We start from the raw sequence: 16,449 nt of genomic DNA, 5'->3' as shown, positions 1-16,449 counted from the left end.
TTTGGGTGCCTGCACCTCAATTTTGCTTTGGAAGAATTTCCTTTCCCCCTCTGGATACAGCCTGGTGAGATTGTCCATGAAGATACTCCACCATCCATTAGCCAAAGGGTGATTAGGTGACCCAAGCTTGACCAACCAGATAGTCCCCAGATGGAATTTGACTCTTAAGCATTAACAACACCAACAAAAACTGAACATATTTGATGCTTCTTTACTCCAGCAGCAATATCTGAAATGACTTTTCATCATTTCTTGCTACCCAGATCCCTGCATCTGCCCTAATTTCTGCCCTTTGAGAGGCCTCCATGAGTTACTGGTTGCCTTCTAATACATTTACCCCCGCTCTGCTCCCCACTACTTAAAATTACCTGAATCAGTTTCAGTTGTTTGCAGCTGAATCATCCCAGCTGGGTGTCTTTCCTTTCTTTCCTTTCTTTTCTTTCTTTCTCTCTTTCTTTCTTTTTTTTTAAAATAATTTTACTTTAAGTGCTGGGATACATGTTCAGAACATGCAGGTTTGTTAAAAAGGTACACATGTGCCATGGTGGTTTGCCGCACCTATCAACCAGTCACCTAGGTTTTAAGCCCCGCATGCATTAGGTATTTGTCCTAATGCTCTCCCTCCGTTTGCCCCCCACCTCTCCCCCCCTCCCCTTTTTTTTTTTAACAGAGTCTCATTCTGTCACTCAGGCTGGAGTGCAGTGGCACCATCTGGGCTCACTGCAACCTCCACCTCCCGGGTTCAAGCAATTCTCTTGCCTCAGCTTCCCAAGTAGCTGAGATTACAGGCATGTGCCACCATGCCCGGCTAATTTTTGTATTTTAGTGGAGATGGGTTTTACCACGTTGGCCAGGCTGGTCTCGAACTCCTGACCCCAGGTGATTCGCCCGCCTTGGCCTCCCAAAGCGCTGGGATTACAGGCATGAGTCACTGTGTCTGACCGCAGCTGGGTATATTTCTTCCAGTTGGACCACAGGGGCTAGTGGTCAAGGAGAAGAGTCCTGGACCCAGCCCATCCCATGCCCCTAAGCAGTGAAAGAATGAGAAGGTGAAATCTTACCAGTTGGAATCCCACCACTTGCTTGGACTCGATGTGCATGACATTTGAAGCCTTGTGAATGATGCTACCGCCAACTTTCCGCTTCCTCCCTGTGAAGAAGTCCCTGGCCTTGCCCTTCTCATCCTGATCAAAGATCAGCAGCGGGATCCGGTGGGAGAATCTAGGCTGCTTTCCCTCTGAGATGGAGCTCCAGGACTCCGCCTCTCGGCGCTTCCGGGACTCTGGAAAGCCGTACAGGGACTTCAGGGCCTCTCTGGTCTCCTGTTCCAAGTCAGCTAGAAGGTGGCGCACGGTGCTGTACCTGCCAAGGTGGGGAGGAAAAGTCAGGGAGAGGGGAGGCGGCCCTGGCAGAACACTGGTGCTCCTCCAGGCTGTTTTCCATCAACACGTGTCAGCCTCGTGCCCACCTTTCCCAACTCCTTGGCAGAGGAGACCACGCCTTTCATGACTTGACCCATCCAAAGTGACCCCTGGCTCTGGCAAATGGGGAAAGGCTCATGAGTGACCCATGTGTGACTTCTTGTGGCTTCACCTCTGCCACCACTGTCTGCTTGCTCTCAGGGTGTGTTGATAAGTTTGTCCCAACCAGCATTTCTGGAGTGGTGACTGTCAGGTGCCTCCCATAAACCAGCCACAGTTAGGACAAGTAAATAACTGCCAACCAGGAGTCTACCTAATGGGCAGGCTCCTTCTCCACCCAGCTCACTCTGCCTCTGCCCACTGATTGTCCTCAAATCTGTGCTGGGGGGAAGGAGGGTATAACTGTTACCTCGATGACCCCCAAGAACACAAAATAGTTATAAAGGAGTTGCCTGCGTGAAGCACAATATACCATCTTTAGTTTTCACAAATCAAATGGTTCCAGCCTCCTCTTAACTCTCTCCTCTCTCCTTTCTCCCACTTGCTCTAGGCATAGGCAGCAGAGCATAGCAATTGAGAATAGAAACCCCTGGGTTTAGCCAAATTACCTGAGTTTAGATTCCCCATCCTGGTACTGGCTACCTGACCTTGGACAAATGTCTTAGCCTCTCTGTGTTTTAGCATTCTCCTTTGTAAAATGGGATTTGTTGGGAAGGTTCAATGAGTTTATTAAATATAATAAACACACACAGACATACATATAGATAATTAAATGCCCTCTATTATTGTTATTATTTTAGAGACAGGGTCTCACTCTGTTGCCCAGGCTGGAGTGCAGTGGTGCAATCATGGTTCCCTGCAGCCTAGAACTCCTGGGCTCAAGCAATCCTCCCACTTCAGCCTCCTAAGTTGCTGGGACTATGAATGTGTGCCATCACACCTGGCTAATTTAAAATAAAATATTTTTAGAGAGGGGGACTTGCTCTGTTGCCCAGGCTGGTCTCGAATTCCTGGCCTCAAGCAATCCTCATGCCTTGGCTTCTGAAAGTGCTGAGATTTCAGGCATGAGCCACTGTGCCTCTATTGTTAGTTATATTAGTGTTATTATATTTATTAAGACTTTATTCCTCCACTACAGTATAAGCTCCACTAGGGCAAATACTGTGTTTGGGTTGTTCAGTTCTCTATCCCAGAACCTAGTACAGTGCATGACAGTTTATAGATGCTGAGTAAATTATTATGGAACAAATAATGGATGGAAAGAAGGAAGGAGGACCAGAGAGAGAGAGAGAAGGAGGGAGGGAGAAAGAAAGAAGAGGAAGACATGGAGGGCGGAGAAAGAGTCTTAGACTTGATCTTGATTTTGAGCTTTGCACCAACTCACTGATGATTCTGGACAAGTTAGTTTCGTTTGATAATCTTTCTCCCCTGTTCTTCTTCCCTTCTCCCCACCCCTGCTCTGACAAAGTCTGCCTGATTCTGACCTGCCTCACGGACCAGTTTTCCATAATCCTGAGAAGGACTCTGATGACCCATTTAGAACAGGTCCTGCCGAGGATGATAGGGCAGTTCCAAGGGCTGATCACACCCAGGGCCCGATGAGCTCAATTAATGGGGCTGGGTTTATTCAGATGAGGGTTTGGGGCAGCTGAGGTGCTTACAGAAGTCACCTGGGTGTCACTTCTGAGTCAGCCTTGAGCTCACTCATGCTGCAGGCAGAGTGAACATGTGAGCTTGGAGAGCCAGGGGTGCAGATGCAGATGGGGGTTGGCTAATTTGGGCTTGATATGGGGAGTGTGCAGAGGGGGTTAGTTCGTTCCAGGCCTCTTCTAAGTGAAACAAATCCTGCAGCTTCCTCTTTCTGCTCTCTCTGGGCTAGCCCATCCTCAGAAGTCATTGATAGGGTGGGTGTGGTGGCTCACTCCTGTAATCTCTGCACTTTGAGAGACCAAAGTGGCAGCACCACTTGAGCTCAGGAGTTTGAGACCAGCCTGAGTAACATAGCGAGACCCCATCTCTTAAAAAATAAAAAATTTTAGCTGGATGTGGTGGCATGTGCCTATAGTCCCAGCTACTCAGGAGGCTGCAGTAGGAGGATTGCTTGAGCCCAGGAGGTCGGGGCTGCAGTGAGCTATGATTGCACCACTGCACTCCAGCTTGGGTGACAGAGTGAGACCCTGCCTCCAAAAAAAAAAAAAAAAAAAAAAGGCCAGGTACTGTGGCTCACACCTGTAATCCAAGCACTTTGGGAGGCCAAGGCGGGTGGATCACCTGAGGTCAGGAGTTCAAGACCAGCCTGGCCCAACATGGTGAAATCCCGTCTCTACTAAAAACACAAAAAAATTAGCCTGGCGCTGTGGTACACCCCTGTAGTCCCAGCTACTCGGGAGGATTGTTAGAACCTGGGAGGTGAAGGTTGCAGTGAGCCGAGATCGCGCCATTGCATCCCAGCCTGGGCAACAAGAGCGAAACTCCATCTCAAAAAAGGAAAAAGAAAAGAAAAAAAACAAGTCACTGATGGTCTGAAAACTTGGTACATACAGATTTAGAACTGGGGAGGGGGCTGTTTGCCAGCGTTAGCAACAAATTCAAATTTCTAGAAAGCACATTTGTAGGCTGGAATCGACCTCCAGGCTGCCAGTGTGTCACTTTCGGGAGGGGCTTTGGCCTCTGTGGGGGGCCTGGCTCCCTACTCGCGTTTCCCTGCTCGTGCCTCTTACTTGTAGGGGTTGATGTTGCAGATGGTGACTGCAGGAAAATCCAGCTTCCGGAAGTGGACTTTGATGGAAACTGAGACAGTATAGAAGGAGAAGACGAGGAGGGCGCACTGCCAGAGGATGAGGGCGACGGCAGTCAGTGTGAACCCGATCCAGAGGAGGCGGCGCAGACGGCCGCGGGACACCACGATGCGGCGACAGCCATGGGTGTTGGTGTTGAGGCAGTACCACCGCATCAGCTCTTTAATGGTCGGCGCCTGAGGGCCCGTCACGGGCAGATTCTTCTTGATTTTGGCTTTGATCTTCTCTCCGGGAGCCATGGCGAGGATGGGACTTTGAGGACGGGCGTGCTGGAGGGGCAAAGAAGAGAAGCAGGTGAGCTGGCAGGCACTAGCCGTCTAGTGTGTCCCTGGAGACCACAGTCTGGGAAACACCAGTCCACGCGCCCTTAGAGACCTCCTTCCTCTGTTCCTCTGTGGCTTAGGCACTTTGCATTCTGAATCCTTGGCCCCTTTTCCAAGGGACGTTTGTTTTTGGCCACCACAGCTGCCAGAGAAGCTGCCTACTTCTCTTACGGCCCCCAGGCCTAGCCGTGCGGGGGCTGGGTGAGGTGCAACCTGCGAAGCGCTGGCTGGACAGGCTGCAGGACCTTTCCCCAGGTTCCTGGGCAGGAACTCTGGAAGCAGCCCCATCAGCCTTCTTATCAGGCAGGGGTACCCGTGCCTTATCACCTCCAGTAGCCCGCCTTCCTCAAGGGCAGCATTCCTATCTCATTATGCCCCCTGGTTCCTAGCACAGTGTCTGGCACAGAGCAGTGCTCGGCAGATTGTAACTGACAGATGAAATCTGCCAAGAAAATTTCCCGGCAGCCACCTTAGATCATGTTCCTGGCTGCATTTTCCCCAGCCTTTTCTCTGAGGCTTTATTATAAGTGAAACGATTTCTCTTTTGTTTCTTCTCTTTACAGTCAAGCTCTTAATGTTTCTAGATCACCTGATGTAACAATAACCTACAACTATTGGCCACTTAGTGTTTGCCAGGCATTGTGCCATATTTCCTTGATTCTAAGATACCATTAATTTAGAGAATGCCCTTGATTTAATAACAGCTTTGGGGGAGAGTACCAGTATTGGAAGGCAAATTATCACATTCATCAATGTACACGATGCATCTCAACTATACAAACTTTACAATGAGAAATAATTTTAGAAATGAACTAATATACTACATAAAAACTCATTTCATGTTTATAATATATAGTCTCATTAGTCTCATAAGTAAATTTGTCTCTCTCTATAAATATACACATAGCCTACATATATTTCATTTTGTGTTTCAATAATTCCATGAAGTAGGCATGCTATTATTATATCCATGTTACAGAGGAGAAAAATGGGCTCAGAGAGGTTGAATATCTTGTGTAAGATGATGCAGCTGGTTAGTGGAGGAGCTGGATGGAACCCTGCAGCCTTCACCGCTATGGCATACGCCTTTGAGGGGCCTGGTAGTACGCTGGGTGCAGGGAGTTAATTAACAATACCAAGAACTAAAGGTAGGAGGAAAGAGAGGGAACACAGCTATTTAATTTCCAAACTCTGAACAGTGCACATGACCACTTCCCAAGACTTGTGAGCACTAGTATTGGGGGTGGGGGATATATGAAAACTGTGTCATCCTATGCCCTCTACAGTGACAAAGGCAAATTAGGACATATCCTAGGGTATACAGGGTGGTCCCCAGGACCAGAGAGGACCTGTGTCTGTGACTTCGATGTGCCCCATCAAGATTTTTAGGCAGTATTCGGAACCTGCAGAGTTATGTCTTTTTTTCCCACCCTGAACCCATGAAATATGGGCTAAAATTGGAAGCTGGGGCAAAGCTAGGAGGCTTCCAAGCTTATGATGCTAGTGGGTTTAAGGCCTCAGATGGAAAGGAAATGGAGTGCTGGGCATGGAGGTGAGATGTCCAGAGCAGCCAAACTGCTCTAAACCCTCCATAGATTGATACGATTTTGCTGGGATGAAGAACACCATCAAAATGATGCTAGTAGCCTCTGGGCAAGAGGAATATAATTTATTTTTTTATCACTTAAAATATTGCCTATCCTTACCTCCTCCCTCACTACAATCCAAAAAAATAAAAAATGAAATAAAGAAGAAGGAAAGAAAGAAAAAAATTAGCAAGAGTTTGTTTTTAAAATCTAGGTCCAGGTTCAATTGCTTGTCAAATAAAACTGCAGCCCTCTTCTGTGAATGCTCAACAGAAGCTGTGATTCTGGAAGCTCCTATCCCCAGCTCTCAGGGGTACCTCTGCCCCATCAGCCCCTTCCCCAGAACCGACCTTGACCCCAATGGATCAGTCGACAATGTCAGAGGAGCCTCAAGTGAAGGAAGGGAACCGATCTTGCTCTTTGCAAAACAGATAAAATATTCATATAAATAATATTTCAACTTCAAAGCAAAACAAGACTGTAGCTACCATTAGATTATGCAGCCTGAGCCAATGTGATACCCTTGGTGGAAGAATTACTAGCTGATACCCAGCACTTACTCTTCTAAGTACTTTGCAGCTGTCACCTCATTTAATTTTCACGATAATCGTCTGAGGTAGGTATCACAACCACCTCCATTGTACAAATGAAACAGACGCTGACAGGTTAAGTAGCTTGCCTGAGGTCACACTAGAAAGTGGCTGAGCTGGGATTTGCACCTAGGAGTCCCTTTAACGACTAACTAGGCTGCTCCTCAATCATTAATAATAATAACAGCAGCAGGGAAAGCAGCAATAATGGCAGCTATCACTTATTGATCCCTTTCTGTACTCCCAGGCATCCCACTCAGTCCTTTTCACACACTACCTGATTTAATCCTCACTACAGTTATACGAGGTGCTATTACTTGGCCCATTTCACAGAGAAGGAAACTGAGGCACAGAGGTTAGGTAATTTGCCCAAGACCACACAGGTAGAAAGGATTTGAAGGATTCTTTAGAATTCCAGGGCCCTGGCTCATCGCAGCGGCTCCGTGCACCCCCTCCTCACCTACCACCGACTTTGCCTGTCCCCCATCCCACAGTGCAGGACCCCAAAGCTTGGAGAGGGATGAGAGATTTGCCCCAAGTCTAGCGTTGGGTTCGCTGGACCGGAGAGTTCCCGATCAGTGCCCGTCCCGAAGGGCGAGTCCTGTGCAGAAATCACTTGAACTCAACCTCAGGGCCCTGACCCGAGCTCCTGCCGAGCGACCCCGCAGCCCTGCCCTCCCTGCGCGGAGCGAGCGGGCGCTGTCCTGTGGCGGAAGCCACGTCTGCCCCGGGGGAGCGCCGGCTGAAGGCGCTGGAGCGAATCCAACCAGCCCACTTCAAGTGTTTGCTTCTTTCTGCACCAAGTCACCCCGGAGAAAGCATTCCAGAGGGTAGAAGGAACAGTAGCGGACAGGTCCACGCGACTCAACCCGGCAGGGAAGGGGGCTGAACAGGCGCTGGGCGGAGAAAAGAGGCCAGGTGTGGCCTGGGACCCCCAGACCCCCGGACTCGGAGTGGCTCTCGACTGGCTTTGTGCTCCGGGCCACGGCGTGGGTAGACCCCGGAGAGCTGGCGGCTACCGCCCGGGCAAGATGTCCCAGCATCCCGGGCACCGGGAAGCCGCCACCGGCTGATGCTGGCTCGGCCACCCACCGCGCTGACGGCGTCCGACGCCCTGGCGCCTGGCAGCCGCTCCAGTGCCCAGAACCCCCGAGCTGGTCCGACCCAACCCGGCTGAACTCACCTTTCGGTTCCAAAGGGTCCAAGGCTCGTGAATGCGCGATCCGGGTGCGCTGCTCCTCTGCTCGCTCTCGGGCTAGCATCCCCTGGCAGCGCCAACGCGGGCTCTTGTGGGCCGGCCTGGCCCCGCCCCCTAGGGCCCCGCCTCCCCAGGCCCCGCCCCCACCTGCCCAGGTGCTTTCCCCAGGCCGCCAGGCACCTGAGACCGCCCGGAGCGGGCCACGACTTCACAACGCCCCCTGGCGCCCCGAGGCCGCCCTGCGCCCCAGCCCGGCTGCGCTGCGCCTTCCTGGGCCACCGCGCAGTGCCTGCTGCCGCCCCGAGGCCGCCCTGCCATCCTGCATTCCCGCTGGGTCTCTGCGGCACTTACCCCAAGGCGCCTCAAAGCGCCTGCCGCCCCCTATTACTGCCCCGCGACTTCCTTCCACTCTCGTCCAGATGGCAGGCGCCTGCCCTGGCACCAGCAGGAATCCCACGCAGCCTCGCTCCTCGGACTCCCTCCAGACCTGCAGCTTCAGTGCCCACCAGCGTCCGGCTGTAGGCAGCAGGGGCTGTTCAGCAAGGCCACTCATCCTTTGACCTTTTCAGCTGCTTCTTTCTCTTTCTTTCGTTCTTTCCTCCTTCCTTCCTTTTTCTTTCTTTTCCTCTTTCCTTCTTTTTTTTTTTTTTTTTTTTTTTTTGACGGAGTCTCGCTCTGTCGCCCAGTCTGGAGTGCAATGACGCTATCTCAGCTCACTACAACCTCCGCCTCCCGGGTTCAAGCAATTCTCCTGCCTCAGCCTCCCAAGTAGCTGGGGTTACAGGCGCGCGCCACCATGCCCGGATTAATTTTTGTGTTTTTAGTAGAGACGCGGTTTCACCATGTTGGCCAGGCTGGTCTCAAACTACTGACCTCAGGTGATCCACGCGTCTTGGCCTCCCAAAGTGCTGGGATTACAGGTGTGAGCCACCGCGCCTGGCCTGTCCTTCTTTCTCTTTCTTTCTTTCCTTTCTTTCGTCCTTCCTTCCTTGCCTGCCTGCCTGCCTTCCCGCCCGCCCACCTTCCATCCTTCCTTCCTTCCTTCCTTCCTTTCTCTTTCTTGCTTGCTTGCCTTCCTTCCTTCCTCCCTCCCTCTTTCTTTCTTCTTTCTCTCTCTCCCTTCCTTCCTTCCTCCCTCCCTCCTCTCTTTCTTTCTTTCTTTCTTTCCTCTGTTTCTCTCTGTCTTTTTTTAACAGGGTCTCCCTCTGTCACCTTGGCTGGAGTGCAGTGCTGCAATCATAGCTCACTGTAGCTGCCAACTACTGGGCTCAAGCGAGCCTCCCGCTTCAGCGTCTCAAATAGCTGGAATTACAGAGGTAAGCCACCTTTCCTGGCTTCAGCTGCCTTTTTATAGGGACTCAGATAACTACAAGAAACGAGATTAGAAAACTGCAATTGGGAGGGACCATAGAGACACAGCCCCTTTGTGCCGGGGAGAAACTGAAGCCCAGAGAGAGGAAAGGATCTGTTCTTACCTAGAGCTTCTCAGATTTGAATGTGGTTACAATCACCTATGGATGTTGTTAAAATGCAGATTCTGACTCGATAGGGGTGGAGTGGGTCTTAAGAGTCCGAATTTCCAAATTCCTAGGAGATGCCATGGTTGCTGGTCCAAGGGCTGTTTGCCCAGGTGGATGGAAACAGGTCCAGCATTATTGGAGAGAAATTTAAAGAAAATCCTCTAAAAAATCTCAGCTGCTTCTTCTAACACTATATGCTCATTGCAAAGAATTAAAACAATAAACTGTGCCCCCACCCCTCCCCAAATAAGCATGGCTAACAGTTTGGTTATTATTTGGTGTGTGTGTATGTGTGTGTGTCCACACACACATATTAGTTTTATATATGTACACATACATATATAATGGGATTTTGAAACACACACTGTTCAAATTCTATGTTTGTTTTGAATGACAATACACAGTTATATTCTCACTGCAAAATAAAGCCAGCTTTTTCTTCTTTTTGTCTTTTAAATTATTTATTTATTTATTTATTTTGAGACAGGGTCTTGCTCTGTCACCCAGGCTGGAATGTAGTGGCATGATCATGGCTTACTGCAGTCTCAACTTCCTGTGGCTCCAAGGATCCTCCCACCTCAGCCTCCCAAGTAGCTGGGACCACAGGTGCATGCCACCGATACCCAGCTAATTTTTTTTTTTTTTTTTTGGTAGAGAAGGGGTTTCACCATGTTTCCAAGGCTGGTCTTGAACTCCCGAGTTCAAGGGATCTACCCATCTCAGCCTCCCAAAGTGCTGGCATTATAGGCATGGAATTAGGCTAGATTGACTTTTTTAAAAATCAAGTTAAAATTTATATACAGTGAAACGCACAATTTTTTTGTTTGTTTGTTTTTGAGGCAAGGTCTTGCTCTGTCACCCAGGGTGGAATGCAGTGGTGTGATCATAGCTCACTGCAGCCTCCAACTCCTGGGCTCAAGCAATCCTCCTGCCTCAGATTACAAAATAGTAGCTAGGACTAGAGGTTTGTGCCACCATGCCTGGCTAATTTTTTATTTTTGTGGAGATGGAATTTCACTATGTTGCCCAGGCTGGTCTTGAACTCCTGGCCTCAAGAAATTTGCCTGCCTTGGCCTCTCAAAGTGTTATGATTGCAGGCATGAGCCACCGCACCTGGCCCAAAATGTACAAGTCAAGGAGTTTTGGTAAATGTGTACACTCCTATGACCAACACCATCTGATTCTTCAGTACAGAGTGGTATTGCCTCTAAACCACTCCTGTCATCATAAGACTATAGGCAACGTCCTCTCCTTCTTGAAGCATCAGTGTTCAGATTTATAAAATATACCTAGAATCTACTTCTCCCCACCTCTGGGGCCACCACCATGCTCCAATTGATCATTGTCTCTCACCCGAATCATTGCCATAGGCTCCTCACTAATCTTGCTAATTCTGCCCTCCACAGCCTCTTGTCAATAAGCCAGCCAAAGAGATTCTTATTGAATTAAGGTTAGATCATGCCATTTCTCTATTTAAACCCATTCAGTGGCTTCTTGCTTCATTTATAATGAAAGCCAAAATCCTTATGGTCATCTGCAAGGCCCTCCATCATCTGACCCTGTTGTCCCTCTGCCCTCGTCTCTTCCTACTCACACTCGCATATTCTGCTTCACCTTCGCTGGCCTCTGTGCCATCCTTGCATATGACTATGACCGAACCTAGCCTTAGCAAAGTCATTTGATTTCAGGCAACAGAAACAGACTCAAATTAGCTCAAGCAGAATCAATAAATTATTAAATGGATGCAGGCAGGGCTCCTTTACAGAATCCAAAGAAACACAGAGGGTCTCAGGAGAATGGGAACCAGGAAAGGTCTGGATCTCTCAGGAGGAGGATTTTGTGGTCTTTTTTTATTTTTATTTTTACTTGAGACAGGGTCTGGCTTTGTCACCCAGGCTGGAGTGCAGTGGTGCGATCTCGGCTCACTGCAACCTCCACCTCCCGGGCCCAGGTGATCCTTCCCCCTCAGCCTCCAGAGTAGCTGGGAACATAGGCATGCACTGCCACACCCAGATAAATTTTGTGGGTTTTGTAGAGATGGAGGTCTTTCTATATTGCCCAGGCTGGTTTCGAACTCCTGGGCTCAAGCAGTCCACCCGCATTGGCCTCTCAAAGTGCTGGGATTACAGGTGTAAGTCAGTGTGCCTGGCAGAGGATTTTGTGGACTTTCTTGAGTTTTCAAAGCCTGTCTTAGTCTCATGAGTCCTGAAGATAAATTTGATTGGCCACTGGCCTGCCAATGAGCTAGTTTCTTTGGCTCAGGTGTATTCATTCCTGGTCCAATCAGCTAACACCGTGAGGGTAGGAATGGGTAAAACAAATATGACTGAAGAGATTCACCACTACTGGTAAATGGGAAATTCTCAGATCATGTGGCTGTAAGTGAGGAAGAAACCTTAAAACAAGTGAACCAACATTTCCCTTTGTTTTCAAAAAAACACTTCTGGTCCACTTAGGAAAAAGCAATATAGATGAGACTTACATTGCCCCCTAAATACTAAGATTTTAGACTTGCTTGTCGAGAGCAATGGTGTAGAAGCCATTTGCTTGTTTTTCTGCCAATATCCATTCTTTTTATTCTAGAGACATCCCTGAATTTCCTTTGGAGAACCATTCAATCCTATCCACACCCCCCATCCTCATTCATGTGGTTCAACTTAGGTTGACCCCCATCTCTGGCTCTAGCAAATCAGCTTATCTTGTCACTCAGGTTATAGTCTTTTTTTTTTTTTTTTTGAGATGGAATCTCACTTTGTCATCCAGGCTGCAATGCAGTGGTGCTATCTCGGCTCACTGCAACCTCCGCCTCCTGGGTTCAAGTGATTCTCCTGCCTCAGCCTCCCAAGTAGCTGGGACTACATGTGCACACCACCACGCCCGGATAATTTTTTTTTTTTTTTTTTTTTAGTAGAGACAGGGTTTCACCATGTTGGCCAGGCTGGTCTCAAACTCCTAACTTCAGGTGATCCACCCACTTTGGCCTCCTAAATTGCTGGAATTACAGGCATGAGCCACCGTGCCTGGCCTTTAGGTTACAGTCTTTTGCTCAGGAGTGGGTACAGACAGAAATTCAATCCAGTGAGAGTCTGAGAGTCACACCCACCCAAGAATTTGTCTAGAATATTGCAAAGGAGGATGTCTCTTTTTATTGGGACTTCTAGCAGAAAGGACTGTGTGATCCAAGGGCTGTGGAAAGTATCACATAGGGCCTTAGAGTGAAACCAACACAAATAAAAGCAGAGCCCAGTGATGGAGAGGGTTCCAGCAAGTCTCTGGACCCAGCACTGCCTACAGCTGGGTCTACCTTCTGGAATTCTTAGTCATATGAGCCAATAAACTTGCTATTGTGTTTAGGACATTTTGAGTTGTTTATCTCACTCAAAACCAAAAAAGTCCCAACTAATATAGAGAATAAAAATCCTGTCTTCCCACTTGGATGTGATGATGCCTTCTTCTGTTTCTTAAAGTGAGTGTATTTCATATCTAGTCCCAGATGAATATCTACAAATCTGGGCAACATTTTTATATGCCAAATGACAACAGGGAGGGCCCTGAGCTATTTAAAAGGATAACAGGTAATTAGAACTCTGACAGGGAAATAGACTCTCCTTGATCCTAGCTCTCTCTCTCTCTTTTTTTTTTTTATATGTTGTCTCTGTCACCCAGGCTGGAGTGCAGTGGCGTGATCTCAGTTCATTGCAATCTCTGCCTCTTGGGTTCAAGTAATTATCGTGCTTCAGCCTCCTGAGTAGCTGGGATTATAGGCATGCTCCAACACGTCAGGCTATTTCTTTTGTATTTTTACTAGAGATGGGGTTTCATTGTGTTGGCTAGGCTGGTCTCGAACTCCTGACTTCAAGTGATCCACCTACTTCAGCCTCCCAAAGTGCTGGGACTACAGGTGTGAGTCACCGCGCCCGACCAGCTATCTCAATAAGACCCAAAGTTTACCAAATTATCTTCATAGGACCTAAGGCTAATATGAGTCAGGTGTGGGGTCAAAGGGACTCACATTTCCAGGATCACATTTATATTATGTAGTCAGATGGGAGGGTTCTAAGAAGCAATCAACAAGGTCTTCCTTGTTGAAGACAAGGAAAGTCTTTCTTGCTGGGCTGATGAGGGTGGTGGCATGGTAGAAGACCATTCTTATTTATTAATTGGACTCTAATTCAATGACCTGGATACTATTTCTGTGTATAGTCTTAGCTTAAGCCAATAGCATCAGTTGTTGAAACAGAGAAATATAAGCTTGGTTACATTAATTTTCTAGGACCCTTTTTCCCCAAAGGGTACACATATGTTTCTGGCAAAAGTTAGTACCATTTTTCTAGTGTAAGAGACTTTTTTTTTTTTTTTTGAGACAGGGTTTCACTGCTGCCACCCAGGCTGGAGCGCAGTGGCACAGTGTCGACTCACTGCAGCCTCCACCCACTGGGCTCAAGCTATTCTCCTGCCTCAGCCTCCCAAGTAGCTGGGACTACAGGCACATGCCACTGTGCCTGGCTAACTTTTGTATTTTTTGTAGAGATGGGATTTTGCCATGTTGCCCAGACTGGTCTCGAACTCCTGAGCTCAAGTGATCCGCCTGCCTTGGCCTTTCAGAGTGAAGAAACATTCTTTTACTAATTAGACTTTTTTATGGGTCAAGAGAATGCACAGATTACCCATGGTGATGGGGGCTTATTGAAAGCACAACTTCCCAGCTGTGTCAGAGGGGTTTTTATTGCCCTATACCCCATCTATTTGGCCCTTGTAAATTCCACATTTTATCATGCATCACTCAAAACATTCTGCATCCAGCACTTATTTCTAATTCAGGTAAAACTCTATATATTGCAGATATCAGAATCAAACAACCGTGAACTAGCTTAGGCTAAAGAATGAAACAAATTGGCTCATGTATAAGGGAGTCTGGCTTCAGGCTCAGCTTACACTTGAATTCAAAAGATGTCAACAGGTCCTGGTTTTTCTGCCTTTGAGTCTTGGTTCTAATTCATCAGTGTTCACACCATTCTCTGTCCAGTGTTGTTGCAAGATGGCTGCACTAGCTCTAGCCTCTACATATACATAATGCTGAGTCCAGAAGGACTGATAGCTTAAGCACATATTGTAGGACAATCTTGATTGAGCTTTATTGCCTTGTTTGAGGCATGTTTCAACTTCTTTTTTTACTTATTAGAGATGAGGTCTTATTCTGTTGCCCAGGCTGGAGGGCAGTGGTGTAATCATAGTTCACTGCAGCCTTGAATTTCTGGGCTTAAGCCTTCTGAGTAGCTGGGATTAAAGGTGCGAGTCACCATGCCTGGCTGTTTCAACTTCTAGTTGAACACCATGATGAGAAGAATGGGATGCATTGATTGGCTTAGGCTTGGATTATATGCTCTATCTCTGGGTAGATTCAGCTTCACTCAAAACACAAGGGCTGAGAATGGGGAAGAAGTTGTTCTTTCCAAGCAAAATCAGAATAAATTCTGGGTTGCAAAAACATCTCATATTGCATAATTTCTCTACTGTTGCCTTCTTTGGCACTTGCAACTGATAATTGTCTCAGTGAAACACTCTCTTCTCTTGGCTTCTCCAATGCATTGCTTTCCCTGAAATTCTATTTATACTCCTTTGGAACATTTGTTTTTGTTTTTGTTTTTGTTTTGAGACAGAATCTCACTCTGTCACCCAGGGTGGAGTGCAGTGGTGCGATCTCAGCTCACCTCCCAGGTTCAAGTGATTCTCCTGCCTCAACCTCCTGAGTAGGTGGGATTACAGTCATGTGCCACCACGCCCGGCTAATTTTTTTGTATATATTTTAGTAGAGACGGGGTTTCACTATGTTTGTCGGGCTGGTCTTGAACTCCTGACCTCGTGATCTGCCCACCTCGGCTTCCCAAAGTGGGGCTCCCAAAGGGCTGCGTGAGCCACCGTGCCCAGCCTTGGAACGTTTTTGCAATACCTCTGTAGAGTTTCTGGTCCTTAGAGGATCACCGCTGGGGTTCAGGGTCTCAGGAGGCTAGTCACAAGAGATAGCAGGAGATCTCAAAACTTCCATAGAGTCAGAGGAGATATAAAGACATATAAAGTGGCTTAGAAAACTTGGTTAAGCTGCTACTAAGGCTTAGGCATCTGTGGCACAGGGTTGGCTAAATGTGGGATCCAGAGGAGATAAGTAATCTTGCTCCCAAGTTTGACTCTTTCCAGGATTCCTACAAATCTAGAATGATGTCCCTCAGTTCTTGTGGATGTTATCTTGCCCCACCAAGATGGATCAATGCTCTCTCTTCATGCATTCTTACTGACTTAGTCTTTTGGGGCAACCTACTGTCTTTGACCTTTGGGGAGTAGGAACCAGGGTCCTCAGATTCAGTTGTGTGGATTTCAATTTTTTTGATGCTGCTTCTCTTGAGAGAAGCTGGCTTTAGATATCAGCACTGTGGACAGCAGCCATAGTTTCTCCTTTTATGCAGGAGGTCTCCAGTGGAAGCCTCATCTCCCATGACATGAAATTCACAATTTTGGAATGAATAGATGAAGGAGTGAAAGGAACATTCTCCAGCCAGTCTATTCAGTCTGTGTGGATGAGAGATATCATGGTCAGATTACCTTTAGAACTGGACATGTACAATCAATTCTTGCTATTTGGGGTAGCTATGTTCTATAAAGCTGCCACAAACACTGAATTAGTGAATACTGAACCATCGCTTCTAGAAGAAATATAGAGTTCGGTTCCCGAGAGCCTCTGGTCACAACGTTTTCATTAACTGATCGATACGTAACTTTGTTTTATGTGTGTTCTTGTTTAAAGTCACCTTATTTAATATACAGTTGATTCAATAACATTGAAATAATGGCCAACAGCACTATATAACTCATGCCTGAATAAAGCTTACCTAACACATACGTTTTTTCAGTAAGGCACATACAGCCTTCCTGTGCTTAGGAATATTAGATAGCACTTCAGCGCTAGGGAGTAAACTCACCAACAAAACAAAAATGTGAAAATTGTGGCAGCCTATATA

General features: G+C 47.6%; 1 protein-coding gene across 3 annotated transcripts in view; it reads right to left on the bottom strand.

Annotated features, from left to right (window-relative positions):
- The window catches only part of SCNN1G (sodium channel epithelial 1 subunit gamma), a 40,611-nt gene extending 26,166 nt beyond the window's left edge, over positions 1 to 14,445 (bottom strand). For 2 of the 3 annotated variants that reach the window (XM_003813715.6, XM_034939862.3), the window contains exons 1-3: positions 7,902 to 8,042; positions 4,142 to 4,488; positions 1,062 to 1,362 (exon numbers count right to left, since the gene is read on the bottom strand). In XM_003813715.6, the coding sequence (XP_003813763.1) occupies positions 1,062 to 1,362; positions 4,142 to 4,458 (618 nt within the window). In that variant the 5' untranslated portion in view covers positions 4,459 to 4,488; positions 7,902 to 8,042. Of the gene's footprint in view, positions 1 to 1,061; positions 1,363 to 4,141; positions 4,489 to 7,901; positions 8,043 to 8,267 lie in introns of those variants that run through there. The other variant, XM_034939861.3, reaches the window with a different exon arrangement.
- Between the last annotated feature and the right edge of the window lie 2,004 nt (positions 14,446 to 16,449).

This window comes from Pan paniscus, chromosome 18 (genome assembly GCF_029289425.2).
Source record: "Pan paniscus chromosome 18, NHGRI_mPanPan1-v2.0_pri, whole genome shotgun sequence".
Lineage (NCBI taxonomy): Eukaryota > Metazoa > Chordata > Mammalia > Primates > Hominidae > Pan > Pan paniscus.
The sequence above is the reverse complement of the archived record's forward strand: the minus strand, read 5'-3'. Positions and strand labels throughout refer to the sequence as shown.